At 54.9% G+C, this 17,856-nt stretch overlaps 1 protein-coding gene across 10 annotated transcripts; it reads right to left on the bottom strand.

Annotated features, from left to right (window-relative positions):
* Positions 1–364: 364 nt before the first annotated feature.
* PNCK (pregnancy up-regulated nonubiquitous CaM kinase) lies at positions 365–17,541 on the bottom strand. 10 transcript variants are annotated; one of them, XM_054473048.2, is made up of 12 exons: positions 17,395–17,541; positions 3,627–3,696; positions 3,193–3,324; positions 2,759–2,833; positions 2,513–2,651; positions 2,181–2,304; positions 1,917–1,992; positions 1,710–1,822; positions 1,550–1,628; positions 1,374–1,461; positions 1,080–1,224; positions 365–760 (listed from the first exon to the last, which is right to left on the bottom strand). In XM_054473048.2, the coding sequence occupies exons 2-11, from the start codon at positions 3,692–3,694 to the stop codon at positions 1,087–1,089; spliced, it is 1,032 nt and encodes a 343-aa protein (XP_054329023.1). In that variant the 5' UTR covers positions 3,695–3,696; positions 17,395–17,541; the 3' UTR covers positions 365–760; positions 1,080–1,086. The 10 variants fall into 10 exon arrangements, with proteins under 10 accessions (XP_054329023.1, XP_054329013.1, XP_054329015.1 ...); XM_054473038.1 differs by lacking the exon at positions 17,395–17,541 and adding an exon at positions 4,522–4,954; XM_054473040.2 differs by lacking the exon at positions 17,395–17,541 and adding an exon at positions 4,867–4,883.
* Positions 17,542–17,856: the final 315 nt, after the last annotated feature.

A 17,856-nucleotide genomic window follows, 5' to 3' on the forward strand; every position in this document is an offset into this window, starting at 1 on the left:
CAGGCCCGGCCCTGCATGGCAGGGGCACTGGAGCCCATCCCTGGGGGTCTGGAGCCAGCACTCCGCCTCCTGCCTGCGCCCCCTGCTGGCAGCCCAGCAGGCGTGCGCTGCCTCCACTTTGTCCCAGGACCCCAAAGCTGGGCAGTTACACCTCTGGGGTGGCAGAGCTGCCCGGCCACGCTGCCACTTGTTGGTGCTTTGGGGGAAGGGGACAGGAAGTTTTTGGACAGTTGGAAACTTGTCTGGGGAAGCAGAGGTTCAGGTGGCAGTGGGTGAAGCCGTGTGGCAGGGTTTCGTTGGTTTCCTTCCACAAGTGACCAGATCCCCTCCACACTCGCCGCACCCCCAGTTCACCACTGGCCCATTGCTGTATCTTTCTTTATTGGTTTGGGGAAAACTGGAGGGGGCTGGAAGGCCATGACCATGACACAAGCAGGACCACCCACACTCAGCGAAGCACACAACAGCCGTGCAGGAAAGACAGCCCCTGAGGCCCGCCTGCCAGCACCTCCTCGGCTTTTGGCGGGGCGGGGGGCTGGGGCGGGAGAGGCAACAGGGGAGGGGAGCCACTGCCCCCAGGCAGGGCAGAGCCTGGGGACAGACTTGGGGGTGCCCCATTCCAACCCCAGCGCCATGCGCCACACCCTCAAATCTCAAACTCCAGCAGAGGCCAGCCCCAGGGGGAGGGGTTGGGAGAGGGGACCAAAAGCATCCAAGGGAAGGAAATCTGGGGGTCAGTCCACTTGGCCTCGGCATCTGCCTGAGAGGGAGAAGCAGAGGGAAAGGGGGTAGTCAGGAGCCGACCTGCCAGCCCTGTGCCCCTACCCCCCGCCTCGGTCAAATCCCGGACTTCTTAGAGGCCCTCTCCCCCTGTACTCCCTTGCCCAATGTCGGGCACCCACTGGCCCTCCCTGTCCTTCCACCTCTCCTGGAGCCCTGGCTCCTCCCTCTGCTCTCTGCCCTCAGTCCTCTGGCCTGTGGGGGCCACCCCACTTAGCTCTTGGCCACATGGAGCGCCACCACCCTCTAAGCTCTCCAAGGAGCCAGCTCCTGGGGGTGCAGGGTCCACCCAAACACACCTGGGCATCACCACTTGGGGGGCTGGCCAGCACGGAGGCCTGAGTGGCTGTGGCGGGCCATGCCCTGCTCAGAGGCCCCCTCGCCCTCTGGGCTCTGCCCCAGCTTCCGGATGTGGCGCAGGAACGAGGTGGCATTGAAGGCTCGCTGCCAGAAGAGAGGGAGATCAGGCCAGGCCTGGGCCCAGGCCCCAGCCCCAAGACTGTGAGGACTGCAGTGGCCACTGGGCAGCCACGGCGATCAGGCTACAGCTGGGGTGCGACGGGCGACCACACTGGGTCTCTCTCCACACTGACCTTCCAGTGTGTCCGAGCAAAGTTCTTCTGGATCTGCTCACTGACAGAGCCTAAGATGTCCCTGTCGAAGGCTGTGTCCCCAGAGATCCTGGGGAAAGGCTGAAGGTCGCGGGGGGTGCCTCTCTGCAAGTGCAGTCCCCCTGGCCCTGGGGCAGCTTGGCAGGGCTCCCACTCACCAAAGATGCTGCAAGGCCTGTTGGCAGGTGAACCTCTTCTGGGGGTCTCGCTCCAGAAGGTGCCGGATGAAGTCTTTGGCTGGAACAGGGAGGCTGGGTCAGCCTGTCGGGTCCCCACTCCCTTGCATCACCCCCAAGCACGGGCCAGGCTCAAGCTCACCTGATTCTGAGATGTCATCCCAGAAAGGAGAGTCAAACTCATAGCTGGCCCTCAGGATCTGGCTGAAGAGCTCAGGGTCGCTCTCATCGTAGAAGGGGGGGTACCCACACAGCCTGGCACCCACAGATGAATCATCCAGCTGTCCCACCCTCCCCAACCCAGCAGGGGCAGGCAGGCAGGAGACAAGCCTTCCCAGCGGTCACTCACAGGATGTAGGAGATGACGCCCAGGGCCCACACATCTACGGCCTTCCCGTAGGGTTTCTGCTCCAAGAGCTCTGGGGCTGGGGGCCAGAGACAGACAGACGCACGCACAGGCACACACGCAGCCATGCCGCTCAGTGTCACTGGCTCGGCCTACTCAAGCCCAGGAATGGCCCACACAAAGGCAACGGGCACAACAGCCTTCCCGGCTGTCTAGGGTCCCCCAGGCCACCCCACTCCCAGCAAGCCTCAGGGTGTCGTCCCTCACCCACATATCCAGGGGTCCCACAGGCGGTGCCTAGCATGTTGCCAGCCTGGATTTTGGAGAGTCCAAAGTCAGAGACCATGATCTTCGAGTCCTCAAAGGGCGTGGCATACAGGAGGTTTTCGGGCTGTGACACACGGACACCAGGAAAAGGGCCAGGTCAGTCCTGACGCGGTGCCGGTGCTGGGACAGGATGGGGACTAGGCACTCTCAGGTTCCCCAGAGCCTTGGTGAAGCGGGAGATCAAGAAAGGCCCCAGCCGTGCTCCCGGGAAAACAAAAGCAGGGCCAGGTGGGCAGGTGGGAGGGTGGGGTGCAGAGGCCCCAGCCAGGCACCTTGAGGTCCCGGTGCACGATCCCCAGGCTGTGCAGGTAGGAAACGGCGCCGAGGACCTGACCCACCAGATGGCTGGCATCCTTCTCTGTGTAGGAGCCGCGCTCCATGATGCGGTCAAACAGCTCGCCACCCGTCACCCTGGGGGTGCCAGGGGTTTGGCTGACCCAGGCACTCAGCCTGGCCTTCAGCCCCACTCACTGCTCAGTCCCTCCCCGGCTCCCACAGCCTGCCCAGGCCCTCCTCACAGTTCCATGGCCAGGTAGAGGTGGGAAGGGCTCTCGTGGACATCCTCCAGAGCGACGATGTTGGGGTGACTGATCCTGCAATGGCAAGGAAGTGCCTGTGGGCCAACAGAGTCAAGGGGTGCTCTGTCCTGAGGCCCTGGGGAAAGCCTCCTCCCTCTTCCTCCCACCTCTGCTCCCCATTCCCTACCACATGCCACCCCTGCCGGGTCCAGGAAGGCAGAGCTCCAGCCTGAGCCCTGGCCTTCCTTCTAAAGCCCATTTGAAAAGCACAGATCAATATCAACTCGCTCCCTTTGCCACAGGGATGTGCAGGCCCAGAGAGAGCGCTGCCCCAGGCCTCCCAAAGGTTGGTGGCCAGGCCTGGACTAGAACCGAGGACTGCTTGTGCCCCCCATCGACCTATGCCCCGTCCCAGGGCCCCACAAGGTGCACACCTACGGAGCACTGCGATCTCGTTCTCCACCAGGGCCTCCTTGCCCCGGAGGGCCTTCTTGGGGATGCACTTGAGGGCCACGAGGTGTGCGGAGCCCCGCTCCTGGGCCAGCACCACCTCGGAGAAGGCACCCCTGCCGCAGACGGGGCGGTGGGAGGTGGGAAGGAAGTGGGAAGAGAGGAGAGGCAGGAGGGAAAGAGAGTGGAGAGGGGAGGGCCCCCTGTGAAGGAGATGGGGAGGCCCTACCTGGCCCTGTGCCACCCCCCACCACCACTCACACATGCCATCTCACAGACTCACTCACATTCACACACCCCTACATATTCACACACACACATCTCACACCCACTCGCGTAGTCACACACACATGCCATCTCACACAGGTACACACAGACACACACACACACACGATCACACACACACGCGCACACTCACGAGCCGAGCCTCTCGCGGATCTCGTAGACGCTGCTGATGTCCTCCGTGTGTTTCTTCAGCAGCAGCATGTCTGAAGGGGCAGCGGAGAGGTGATGGGGGTCCCTCCCTGCCTCCCCGGGGGCAAGGGCAGCTTCCTCCTCCACCCCCTGCCAGGCAGGCCTCAGCCATTGCCGCTGCGCTCGACCCTCCCCTCCCCCGTCCAGGTCCACACCCCCAGACGGACGCCTCCACATCCCAGGCCTACAGCTGCTATCCCACGCCCCCCCACGCCCTGCACCCCGACAGCGACCAGCGCCTGGATGCTGCCTCTCTGCCTCCACACATCCGGCCGCTTTCCAGAAGGCTCCATGCTCACCCACGCCGTCCCTCCCCCATCCACACATCCACAGCGCCCAAGCCCCCACCCCCGCCTAGACCCGCCACCCATGGCACAGAGCCCACAGGCACCCGCTGCCCAAGCCACCAAGCCGCCCAGGATGCACCTGCGACCCCCCGCGCGCAGCCACCTGCCAAGACCGCGGCCACCCACGCGGCCGCAGACGCAGCCCAGCCCTCGGCGCCGCGGAGCAGGGGGACCTGGCAGCCTGGGCCGCCCGCGTCCCGAGCTGCGTGGACCGAGCGCGTGCGGGCAGGGGGCGCGCCAGGCGTGACAGGTGTGCTGCGGCCGCGCAAGGCTGCGGCGGCCGCGGGCCGGATCCGGTGCGCCCCCGCCCCGCACGTCCCCGCGCCCCGGAGCAGGTGCAGACCTGGAGCGGGTGCCGCAGCGTCGTTCCGCGCAGTGGCCGCCGCGCCAAGCCCCCCGCCCGCGCCCCGCCGGCCCCGCCCCCTCCGCGCACGCCCCCGCCGACCGCCCAAGCACGCAGTGGCCCAGCGCGGCAGCGGCGCCGCAGGGCACCTTGTAAGGCAATCGCGGGGCTCCGGCTCGAGCGCCGGCCGCCACCGCCCAGCCCACTGCTCGCTCGCGCCGCCTCCCGGAGCTGCGGCCCGGCTGGGCCGGCCCCAGGGCCTTTGCACCACCGGTGACTGTCTCCCGGAGAGCTCTTCGGCCACAGGTCGGCAAGGCTCTCTGCCTTCCAGTCTCTGCCTTCACCGCCTCTCCGAGGACAGGCTGCCCAGGCCACTTGCCCGAAAACAGCCTCCATCTCTAGCTCCAGGACCCTGCAACCCTGCACCACAACTCTGCCACCCTGGGCTCCCGGCACTCACTGGGCTCCCCCTGGCTCCACCATTAATCCCTCACCCTCACTTTCTTCTCTACCCAGCAGCCAGAGCATTCCTTTTATTGAGATCATGTCACCCTCCCGCAGCTCTCTATGTCAATCCAAGTCAAAGCATGAGTCCTTAGGGGGCGGCCTAAACACTGCCCTGGCCCCTCCTCCTCCACCTCTTCCCCGGCCACACTGGCCTCCTGACGGCCCTAGCCTTTGCTCCCCTGCCTGGAATGTTCTTCGATCGGATATCTGCCTGGCTTGGCTCCTCGCTGCATCAGATCTCGGCTCAAATGTCCCCTCCTCAAACCGGCCTCCCCCGCCCTGCCCCTGCCAATTCTCTCCGCATAACCCTGCCCTGTCTTTAGAACGTCCAACCGCAAAAATCACCTTCTTCGCCTGGTCTTCCTCACCAAAGCGTCCGCTCCCAGAGAGTGTACCTCGGCAACCCAGCCAAGACGAGCCCAGGAAATAAGTGCGGGTGACTGAATTCAATTCTGCATCCAACAGTTACTGGACCCCCCTCACTGCCCGCCATCCAGTCCCATGAGGTTCTGGTAGCCCTCCCCAGGGTCTGTGCTCCACATCCCTGCAGGCCAGCATCACAAGGGTTCCGTCAAGTGACCATGGGCCCTGGCATGACACAAAGTCTTCAAGAGAGTCCGCGGGGCAGGAGGAGTTTTTAAAAAATCATTTTTCCAGACCTCAACTCCCATATATACTCTGTGTAAAAACTGGGAAATCTGAGAAGGCCCCTGGCAGCTCTTGCCCCCTGGCCTTTCCCAGTCACCCCTCCCAGGGCACTGCAGAAGGCTCCAGGGACCCCAGCACTCAGAAGCTCCAGTCTCACCTGCTCATCTATGTGAAAAAGGTTTCCTGGGACCGACATCTAAAACAGAAAAAAATAGGAATGGAACTGATGGTGAGCCCCTTCTCATGACAGCAGGAAGTGCAATTTGTTTACAGATACCTACAGATAATTCCCCAGAATGTCTAATACGCCAATGGTGCTTTGCTCAAGCCAGGAGAAACATTAGCAGAGTTCTACAACATGGTGCCGGGTTATAAAAAGAAATAGAAATACACATATTTCTGTGCCCCAGAAAAGTATGGTGGTGTGAGTAATAAAAAACTGCCCGTGTGGAAAGAGATGGCACAAAGAGACCTATCTGAGGGGCAGCACATGGAAACTGGAGGCCAGAAGGAAAGCACCCACCTCCAAAGTGGGCCTGGGAAAGACGAGCCAGCGGGCAGGTATTTGTCCACGAGGTGACTCAGATGGCCCTGGCCTCATGTAAAAACTGATGGCACAGTTTTTGTTTGAATCATTGTATCATGGGGCTTTTTTGGTTTGTTATTATTGTTGTTGTTTGAGACAGAGTCTCACTCTGTCGCCCAGGCTGGTGTGCAGTGGTGCAATCTCAGCTCACTACAGCCTCTGCCTCCTGGGTTCAAGCAATTCTCCCGCCTCAGCCTCCTGAGTAGCTGGGACTACAGGTGCACGCCACCACACCCAGCTACTTTTTGTATTTTTAGTAGAGGCAGGGTTTCACCATGTTGGCCAGGCTGGTCTCGAACTCCTGACTTCAGGTGATCTGCCCGCCTCAGCATCCCAAAGTGCTGAGATTACAGGCGTGAGCCACCGCACCAGGCCTATATTGTGTGTTTACAAGAGAAATTACACCCTCCGGCCTGGCAAGGTGGCTCATGCCTGTAATCCCAGCACTTCAGGAGGCTGAGGCTGGAGGATAACTTGAGCCCAGGAGTTCCAGCCTAGCCTGGGCAACATAGCTTTTCTTTTCTTTTCTTTTGAGATGGAGTGTAGAAAGTAAAAAGTTCCTCTTCAAAGTTTCCCTTCTTATTAAAAAATAAATCATAAGTGTTAGAAATAATAGTTTCTTTTAAAGACTAACTTCCTTCAAGCCTCCTTGCTTTGTGCTAATAACTCTTTGTTAAGCCCTATCCTATGTAGCTGTTAAACATGCTTACAGGCACGTAGTACATTCTATGTCCTTGTACTTTCACCAAGATATCTGTGCTGGACGTGCTCACAGGCATGTCCCAGCTCGCAGCCTATGTCCCTTTCCTAGTGGGGAATATTATTACTTTTCTAAGTCGTTTCGTAAGCAACTTCCTCTTTTCCTTTATCCTTCCATTACTTTTATCTATTTTCAAAAGTTTTAAACTACTAGCCAATCGGGTTTTAGGTTAGATTGTGAAGTCTGGCTCCAGCCAATGGAAACAGGACAGAGTAGCAAGGACAAACTGCATAAGGAATAAAAATTGCTTCCCTCCTTTGTTTGGTGTACTCACGTGGCAAAACTGCTGGCAAGTGTACCCTTTCCGCAGAAAGTTAAAAAATGGCCTTGCTAAGGAGATTAAACTTATGCCGGGTGTGGTGGCTCATGCCTGTAATCCTAGCAGTTTGGGAGGCCGAGGCGGGCAGATCACCTGAGGTCAGGAGTTTGAGACCAGCCTGGCCAACATGGGGAAACCCTAGCTCTACTAAAAATGTAAAAATTAGCCGGGCGTGGTGGCTCACGCCTGTAATCCCAACTACTTGGGAGTCTGAGGCAGGAGAATAGCTTGAACCTGGGAGGTAGAGGTTGCAGTGAGCCGAGATCGTGCCATTGCACTCCAGCCTGGGGCACAAGAGCAAGACTTCATCTCAAAAAAAAAAAAAAAAAAAGAAAGAAAGAGAAAGAAAATTAAATTTATGTTCAAGTGCTATTTCTTTGTGCCACCGGGGAACAAACATTTCTAACATGGAGTCTCAGTCTTGTCACCCAGGCTGGCAGGCAGTTGTGTGATCTCCGCTCACTACAACCTCCGCCTCCTGGGCTCAAGCAATTCCCCCACTTCAGCCTCCCAAGTAGCTGGGAGTACAGGCACCCATCACCACGCCCGGCTAATTTTTGTATTTTTTGGTAGAGACAGTTTCACCATGTTGGCAGGCTGATCTCGAACTCCTGACCTCAGATGATCCACCCTCCTCGGCCTCCCAAAGTGCTGGGATTACAGGCGTGAGCCACGGCGCCCAGCCACCTGTGTCCTTTTGATGTCCCTTCATCACTACATGTGTGTGTGCATGGCCGTGTAGGTGTGGGCGTGTCTGTCTGTGTGAGCTCTTCCTTACTTTCTGGCTCTGTGCTCATCCCTTATATTTCTTGAACCGGTCCTAGAACCAGCCATTTTCTCTAAGGAGCCATTTTTGAGAGAATGGTGTTGGAGACGAAGATCTGGGCTCTAAGTGTGCCCATTGTTCCTGGAGTATTGCTGCTTCTAGGCCCTCTCCGCTGACAGCAAGAACACATATATATATATATATATATATATATATATATATATATATATATATATACCCATGTACATAGATAGATAGATATAGATATATATAAACCCATATAATACTAAGCCATTTTATATATATACTAACCCATGTTATGTTACTAACATAACATCTATAAACAGATACACACGTGCATCAGTATCTATATTAAACTCAACACGAGTGCACACTGATGTCTCCAACTCTAATCCATCACCACCTGGGTCATTCTAGCTGCCTGCCCTTGCTTGTCTATAACCTCCCACTCTAAAAGTGAGAAACCCAGGCCAGGCGCGGTGGCTCATGCCTGTAACTCCAGCACTTTGGGAGGTCAAGGCAGGTGGATCATCTGAGATCTGGAGTTCAAGACAAGCGTGGCCAACATGGTGAAAACCCAAATCTACCACAAATATGAAAAATTAGCCAGGCATGGTGGTGCATGCCTGTGGTCCCAGCTACTCAGGAGGCTGAGTTAGGAGGATCTCTTGAGCCTAGGAGGTCAAGGCTACAGTGAGCCATGATTGTGCCACTGCACTCCAGCCTGGGCCACACAGCAAGATCCTGTCTCTAAAAATCAAATTAAAAATTAAAACTAAAGTGAGAAACCTGGCTCCCACCGTCTTCCACCCATTGCCATAGTTCTTGAATTCCGGTGTAAAGGTGGAGAGGTTTCAGAATCATTCACCCCTACCCTGGTGGGGAGTGATCTTATCAATTAGAGTGCGGCACTTATGTGTGCTTCCTTTTGCTTTTAGTCTGACAGATGCCACTCATTGCCAGAGTGGCTGGGATCAGCCCCTTTCTCCCTGACCCCCTTCAGTAAGGCTGTTTTGTACATTTCTGTTCCTTTTTTGTTTGTTTGTTTCATACATTTCTAATTGCCTTTTGTCGCAGTCTGCATTCCGTCTTGTGATCTCCCAACCTTCTAAAAGATTATTTTAAAAGGTGCCTATTTTAAGTTCCCTCTGTCTGCTGTAAAGTTCTATGGGTTTTGACATATTCAGAGTGTCACGTGTCCACCATTACAGCATCATACAGAACAGTTTCCCTGCGCTACAGAATCCCTGTGCTGTGCCTAGTCAAGCACGATCCCCTCTCTCAGATCCCTGGCAACCATGGATCTGTTTTCTGTCTTTTTTTTTAATCTATTTTGCTTTTTCCGGAATGTTAGGTAAATGGAGTCACAGAGTAGGCAGCTTTATCAGGCTTTTTACTATGCAATATGTATTTAAGATTCACTTATTTCTTTGCGTGGGTTCATAGCTTTCCCCTCTTTATCACTGACTAGTATTCCATTGTCCAGATATACCACAATTTATTTGTTCACCTACTGAGGAACATCTTAATTGCTTCCAGTTTTTGCCAATTACGAATAAAGCTGCTAATACTATCACACTGGTCTTTAAGGAAAAAAGGCTGCTATAAATATGTGTGTGGTGGTTTTTGAGTGGACATAAGTTTTCAAATCATTTGGGTAAATACCAAGGAGTGTGATTGCTGAATTGTATGGTAAGAGTATACTTAGCTTCGGAAGGAACTGCCAACCGCTTTTCAGGGTGGCTGTACCTTGTCGCATTCTCATCAACAATGAATGGGAGTTCTTGCTGCTCCGGGTCCTCACCAGCATTAGGAGTTGTCAGTGTTTTGGATTTTGGCTATCTAGTAGGTATGCAGCGGTATCTCCTTGTGGTTTTAATTTGCAATTCCCTAATGATGTATGATGTTAAACATCTTCTAATATGCTTATTTGCCATTTGTATTTCTTCTTTGGAGAGGCATCTGTTCAGATCTTTTGCCCATTTTTAAATTGGGTTGTTTTCTTATTGAGTTGGGATTTTTTTTTTTTCTTTCTTTCTTTTTTTGAGACACACACAGTCTTATTCTGTTGCCCAGGCTGCAGTGCAGTGGTGCAATCTCAGCTCACTGCAACCTCTGCCTCCTGAGTTCAAGCGATTCTCCTGCCTCAGCCTCCCGAGTAGCTGGGATTACAGGCACCCGTCACCATGCCCAGCTAATTTTTGTATTTTCAGTAGAGGCAGGGTTTCACCATGTTGGCCAGGCTGGTCTCGAACTCCTGACCTCAGGTGATCCACCTGCCTCGGCCTCCCAAAGTGCTGAGATTACAGGCATGAGCCACCGCATCTGGCCAAGACCCCATCTTCTTCAAAAAATTTACAAATTAGCCGGGTGTGGTGGTGTGTACCCATAGTCTCAGCTACTTGGGAGGCTGAGGCAGCAGGATCACTTGAGTCCAGGAGTTGGCGGCTGCAGTGAGCCATGATCATGCCACTGCACTCCACCCTGGCAACCAGAGAGTGACAGCACAACTCAAAAAGAAAAGAAAAAAGAAATTACACCCTTTGCAACTGTGTAAACATCTGCTGAAATCCTGTACATGTCAATTTTGAAATGCATGTGTGTTGGTTGGGTGGTGGTGATGTGATACAGTTTGGATGTCTGTCCCCTCCAAATCTCATGTTGAACTGTAATCCCCAATGTTCAAGGTGGCGTCTAATGGCACGTGTTTGGGTCACGGCGGTGGATCCCTCATGAATGGCTTGGTGCCATCCTCACAATAATGAGTGAGTTCTTGCTCTGAGTCCACACGAGATCTGGTTGTTTTAAAGAGTCTAGCACCTCCTCCACCCTCACTCTCTTGCTCCCATTCTTGCCATGGATATGCCGGCTCCCTCTTCACCTTCCACCATGATTGGAAGCTTCCTGAGGGTGTCACTAGAAGCAGATGCTGGCACCACACTTCCTGTATAGCCTCCAGAACCATGAGCCAAAATAAACCACTTCTCTTTATAAATTATCCAGCCTCAGGTATTTTTTTTATAGCAATGCAAGAATGGGCTCACATATGACAGATAAAGAGCTTTTCAAAACCATTCAGGGGACACATGACACAAAAATTAACTCAAGGCTGGGCACGGTGGCTCATGCCTGTAATCCCAGCACTTTGGGAGGCCAAGGAGGGTGGATCATCTGAGGTCAAGAGTTCGAGATCAGCCTGGCCAACATGGTGAAACTGTCTCTACCAAAAAATACAAAAATTAGCCGGGCATGGTGGCAGGTGCCTGTAGTCCCAGCTACTTGGGAGGCTGAAGTGGGAGAATTGCTTGAGCCCAGGAGGCGGAGGTTGCAGTGAGCGGAGATCACACAACTGCCTGCCCGCCTGGGCAACAGAGTGAGAACCTGTCTCCAAAAAAAAAAAAAAAAAAAAAAAAAAAGGACACAGGAGCCAACTGAAAGAGAGTCCAATGGTCCAAGATGGAAAATTTGAGCAAGAAAACAAAGAGTTGTGTTAGATTAAAACCAAATATAAGGTACACATCTATGAGTCCATACCATTATAAATAAATGATTACATAAATAAATGTGGGGGAACAGACAAAACTCCTGCTCAGAAGAACACATCCCTCCCTCTCCCTCCAGGAGGTGGCCCTGCTCCCTAACTGGGCCTCACGGAGCGGCTTCCTTCCCAAGAGCACGGTATGGAAAGGGGGAACAGTCACTTCCCAGTGGAGAGACCCGACAAACAGGACCCCAACCGGTCGTTCCAGGTCTACATGGCCCCCGATGAGGCGCTTCACCCCCATGGTCTTCCTCCTGATCACCCCTGAGGCCCACCTGATCATGGGAAACAGCAAAAGGTTGTTTTACAACACACTGCCCAGTCTTCCTCGAAGCTGTCAGGGCCACCAAGAACAAGGAGTCTGAGAAACTGTCACAGCCAAGAGGAGCCTCAGGAGACAGGATGACTAAATGCAACATGTGATCCTGACAGAAAAAGGACACTAGGGAAAAGCCAGGAAAACCTGAATAAACTATGGGCTTTAGATACTAACAATGTTGATTCATTGTTTGCAATAACTGATGTTGATTCATTAATTGCAATAAATGAGCTGTCCTAACGTAAGAGGCTAATAAGGCGGGAGATGGGGGTGGGCTGTATGGGAATTCTTGGTACCCTCTTCACAGTTTTTCTGTACATCTAAAACTAGTCTAGAAGGTGAGGGTTGAAAAATTACCTATTGGGTACAACATTCACTATTCAGGTTGTAACCACCTAATGGGTTCATTTTGCCCACTGCCCAGATAGATAGAGCCAATTTATCAAGACAGGGGAATTACAATAAAGAAAGTTTTGTTTTGTTTGTTTGAGACAGAGTCTTGCTCTGTCACCCACGCTGGAGTGCAGTGGCACGATCTCAGCTCACTGCAACCTCCGCCTCCCGGGTTCAAACGATTCTCCAGCCCCAGCCTCCCGAGTAGCTGGGACTACAGGCATGCACCACCACGTCTGGCTAATTTTTGCATTTTTAGTAGGGACAGGGTTTCACCATGTTGGCCAGGCTGGTCTCAAACTCCTGACCTCAGGTGATCTGCCTGCCTTGGCCTCCCAAAGTGCTGGGATTACAGGTGTTTTGTTTTGAGGCAGGGTGTTGCACTGTCTCTCAGGCTGGAGTGCAGTGGTACAATCACGGCTCACGGCACCCTTGACTTCTTGAGCTCAAGTGATCCTCTTGCCTCAGCCTCCCCAGTAGCTGGGACCACAGGTGCGTGTCACCACCCCAGCTAATTTTTAAATTTTTTGTAGAGACAAGGTCTCGCTATGTTGCCCAGGCTGGTCCCGAACCCCTGGCATCAAGTCATCTGTGTCAGGCCTCTGAGCCCAAGCTAAGCCATCATATCCCCTGTGACCTGCACATATACATCCGGATGGCCTGAAGCAACTGAAGATCCACAAAAAAAGTGAAAACAGCCTTAACTGATGACAGTCCACCATTGTGATTTGTTTCTGCCCCACCCTAACTGATGTACTTTGTAATCTCTCCCACCCCTAAGAAAGTTCTTTGTAATCTCCCTCACCCTTGAGAAGGTTCTTTGTAATTTGTAATTCTCCCCACCCTTGGGAATGTACTTTGTGAGATCCACCTCCTGCCCGAAAAACCTTGCTCCTAACTCCACCGCCTATCCCCAAACCTATAAGAACTAATGATAGCCCCATCACCCTTTGCTGACTCTTTTCGGACACAGTCCGCCTGCACCCAGGTAAAATAAACAGCCTTGTTGCTCACACAGAGCCTGTTTGGTGGTCTCTTCACACAGACGTGTGAGACAATCTGCCCACCTGGTCCTCCCAAAGTGCTGGGATTATAGGTGTGAGTCACCAGGCCCAGCCGAGAAAGAGTTGAATTCACGTAGAGGAGACTGGAGTTTTATTATTACTCAAATCAACTGCCCTGAAAATTTGAAGGCTAGGATTTTTTTTTTTTTTTTTTTTTTTTTTTGAGACAGAGTCTCACTCTGTCGCCCAGGCTAGAGCGCAGTGGCATGATCTAGGCTCACTGCAACCTCCGCCTCCCAGATTCAAGCGATTCTCCTGTCTCAGCCTCCTGAGTAGCTGGGATTACAGGCCCGTGCCACCACACCTGGTTAATTTTTTGTATTTTTAGTAGAGACGGGGCTTCACCATGTTAGCCTGGATGGTCTTGATCTCCTGACCTCGTGATTTTCATGCGCGTCCGTGTGAAGAGACCACCAAACAGGCTTTGTGTGAGCAACATGGCTATTTATTTCACCTGGGTGCAGGCGAGCTGAGTCCGAAAAGAGAGTCAGCGAAGGGAGATAGGGGTGGGGCCGTTTTACAGGATTTGGGAAGGTAATGGAAAATTACAGTCAAAGGGGGTTGTTCTCTGGTGGGCAGGGGTGGATCTCACAAAGTACCTTCTCAAGGGTGGGGGAGACTACGAAGTACCTTCTTAAGGGTGGGGGAGATTACAAAGTACATTGATCAGTTAGGGTGGGGCAGGAACAAATCACAATGGTGGAATGTCATCAGTTAAGGCTGTTTTTACTTCTTTCGTGGATCTTCAGTTACTTTAGGCCATCTGGATGTATACGTGCAAGTCACGGGATGCGATGGCCTGGCCTGGGCTCAGAGGCCTGACAGTGATCCACCCATGTCGGCCTCCCAAAGTGTTGAGATTACAGGCATGAGCCACCGTGCCCAGCCCTGAAGGCTAGGGTTTTTTTTTGAGACAGAGTCTCACTCTGTTGCCCAGGCTGGAGTGCAGTGGCACAATCTTGTCTCACTGCAACCTCCGCCTCCCAGGTTCAAGCGATTTCCGGCTAACTTTTGTATTTTTAGTAGAGACGGGTTTCACCATGTTGGCCAGGCTGCTCTTGAACTCCTGACCTCAAGTGACCCACCCGCCTGGGCCTCCCAAAATGCTAGGATTACAGGTGTGAGCCACTGCACCCAGCCTGAAAGCTAGGATTTTTTAAAGATAGTTTGGCCGACAGGGGGCTGGGGAATGGGTGCTGCTGACTGGTTGGGTGGGGGATGATTCTTGTGTGCTGAGCTGAGTCTGCTTTTAGGTGGGGCCACAGGACCTTGAGTCATAGGTCTATGTGGTCCGGGTGAGAAATGCAAAAACCTGCAAAGACCTCTCAAAAACCAACCTTAGGTTCTACAATAGTGACATTATCTACAGGAGTAATTGGAGAAGTTACAAATCTCTTGAGCTCTGAACAATGGCTGGTCATCACGAATGCTTACATGTCAGCAGAATTCAGGCCCCTCCCATTCTCCTCACCTGAGAGCCTTTCATTACTTTTACAAAGGCGGTTTCATCTTGGGAAGGTCTATTATCATTTAAACTATAAACTAAATTTCTCCCAAAGTTAGCTTGGCCCATGCCCAGGAAAGACCAAGAGCAGTTTGGAGGGTAAATGCAGACGGGGTTGGTTAGATCAGATCTCTCACTGGCATAATTTTGTTACTGCTACAGTTTTTGCAAGGCAGCTTTAGGGTGATGGGTCTGCTAAAAGCTCAGACTTCACCACCACGAAATATATGCATGTAACAAAACCGCACTTGTACCCTCTCAATCTATAAAACAAATAAATAAAACCAGTCTAATAAAAGTTTACATAAAATGTAAAAAACAAACCAAAGCCTCCTTTCTGCGGGTCTGTGTAAACGAGCACAGCTGGTGGGAAGGGCGGGGGTGGGGGGTTCTGCTGCCCCCCCATCCCTGCCCTGCTGCAGGCCCTCGCCCCCAGCCCCATTCTTTCTGTTCTCCGCTTGGCTGCAGCCGCACGTCGGACCCCTCCCCAGGAGCTGGAAGTACAAAGCCCTTCCAGGTGGACTCTGGCTCCCCCTTTGTTCCCAGCTTATTCTAATTCCAAAGCTCATTGTGCCCGGCTCGCCTTCAGAAGAGGAGGAGCCCCCATCCTGTCTCCAGCTGCCCGTCCTCCCAGGATAACCAGTCACCCCAGGGCCGGGTGGCCCCCACCCAGCCCCTCCCTGGTCCGCAGCTGCCCTAGGCTTGAGTGGGCGCTGGCTCCAATTCCCAGGCCTCCCCCAACAAACAGGAGCATTCCGGCTAGCCCCCCGTCCCCTGCCCTCCCTCCAGCCCCCCTCTCCTCCCCTCTCCCTCCTCCTCAGCTCCTGCTCCAACCCCCCAGCCCCAGCTGGGGCCTGAAAGGCTGCCCGCTCCCTGGGACACGGTAGGGGGAGGGCGCAGCTCTCCCCCCCTCCAACCCCGTGGCCTCTGACCCAGAGAACAGTTTGCTTCTCACCTCTGGGCTGGGCACAGGTCGCAGGGCACCCCCACCCCCTCCTGCACATGCTCGGAACCCCCCTTCAGTGAGTAGAACACAAGGGCCTGGCAAGACAGGCGGAGGCTTGGAAAGGGCTGGCGGGGGACGGCTACCCGGCCCTCAGCTGGGGGCCTGGAGAGCCCACCCTGCCCTTCCCCAGCAGCTGCTGCTCCCGGGCCGAGCCTGACGTGCCTTGACAAAGCCGGAGAACGCTTTGAAGCCTTCGGACGTGGGAGAGGACCCAGCCAGGGCTGGAAATCACTTTGCCTTTGTTCCCCCAACTGCTCAGCAGCTCATGGGAGCAGCCTCAGAAGACCCTGTCACTGGCCGCCCGGGTCAGAGCCTGTGACAGAGACCAGAGCTCCGGCCTGAGCTTCCCGCCGGGAACTCCAGCCTTACCAGCCTGAACTTCATGCACTGCTCAAAGAGGCCCAGCTCGCCCTGGCCAGGCAGGGGTGGCTCCCAGGGTGGCCGACGTGGGGAGGGTTCCTGAACCTCCCTCAGGAGCCTCCTGGGACAGAGTCCTGGAGGTCAGCAGAGAAAGGGAAGCCCAGGCTGCGGGCCCCGGGTGGAGGGAAAACTCAGCGGGAACGCCCCGAGGCTGGGAGGCCACGGCCCCATCACACTCCATCTTGTAGTCTTGGAGAAAAATTTAGTTCTACCTCCAGGGTACAGAAAAGCCCAGAGAAGGGATGAGACAAGGGCGGGCTGGTCAGATTTGTGCTTCAGGAGGGTCCCTCTGGCTGCTCAGAGAATGCATTTTGGGGTCTGTCCCAGGCCGTGAGGAGGAGTTCACAGTCACTACGGGGTCCAGACCAGCTGGGAGCAAGAGGCGGGGCCTGGCCCAGGGGCTGGTAGTGGGTGCACCCCAGGCTGGGCTGGCAGAGGGTGGGGAAGAAGGTGCGTGTGGGAAGGGGTGGCTGCCTGGAGAAGAGCCCAGTTCCAGGAGGTCGTGGGAGTCAGGTATGGGGGCCCACTGGACCTCCCCTCAGATGTGGGGGCTCCCACTCCGAGGGTCCATGGAGCAGTGGCAGCCCCTCACCCTTCACTTCTGTCTCCAGTACCCTCCAGCCTGGCCACCTCGCCCTCTGCCTCGGCCACCTCTGATCTCACAAAGGCAGCAGCAGTCAGGGGTGGCGACTCCCTCATGAGCCTGTCCCTGACCTCGGAACCCACCGGAGGAGGAACCGCAGCAGTGGTCACTTCCCCAAAGTGCCATCAGCTCTCCTACATCCTCTCGAGCCTCTCTGTTCTCTCTCCCTTCCACCCCCACCCCTTGGACAAGCAATATCTGAAAGTCTCCCCTGCCCGCGACTCCCAGAGCTGTCTGGCCATGGCCTGCACTCTCCCTCAAAGTGGCCCTCCCCCAGGTCACTGTCCTCCCTCAAAGCGGCCCTCCCCCAGGTCACTGTCCTCCCTCAAAGCGGCCCTCCCCCAGGTCACTGTCCTCCCTCAAAGCGGCCCTCCCCCAGGTCACTGTCCTCCCTCAAAGCGGCCCTCCTCCAGGTCACTGTCCTCCCTCAAAGCGGCCCTCCCCCAGGTCACTGTCCTCCCTTCGCTGACATCACACGCCCACCCCGCACTCCTGCTGGGCTGAGGCCCTCCGAGTCTACTTCACCGGGTCCTCTTCTCTCTTCTCTCAAAGGCCATGGGGTTTGCCTGCGGTCCAGCTGGGTTGGCCCTCTTCCCTCTGTCCTGGGTCCTTGAGTGGCCCCGCTTCTTTAGGTCATGTATGAGTCACTTCTCTAACGCCCCTGTCTCCAGACCAGCTTCAGTCAAAGGCTGGGCCGGAGAAGACCCTAGTGAGAAACTTCTGATGAGCAGTGTGACCTTGCCACCTCAAGGGTACCCGCCCACCGCCCCTGGTCTAAGCACAGGTGACACCGCCTGTCTCCCCCAAGCACACACACCCCTTGAGGCTCCTCCTCCAAGTCTGGGTGGGGACACTGCCCCACCCCCCCTCACCCAGCAAGCTCAATCTGGCTTTGGCCGGAACTGCTTTTCTTCCTAAAGCTGGAGGGATGGCCGCGGGCTTAGCTTAACGGGATGAGCCATCTGGGGACTGCAGTGTCCACGATCA

The sequence above is a fragment of the Pongo pygmaeus genome, chromosome X (assembly GCF_028885625.2).
Source record: "Pongo pygmaeus isolate AG05252 chromosome X, NHGRI_mPonPyg2-v2.0_pri, whole genome shotgun sequence".
Lineage (NCBI taxonomy): Eukaryota > Metazoa > Chordata > Mammalia > Primates > Hominidae > Pongo > Pongo pygmaeus.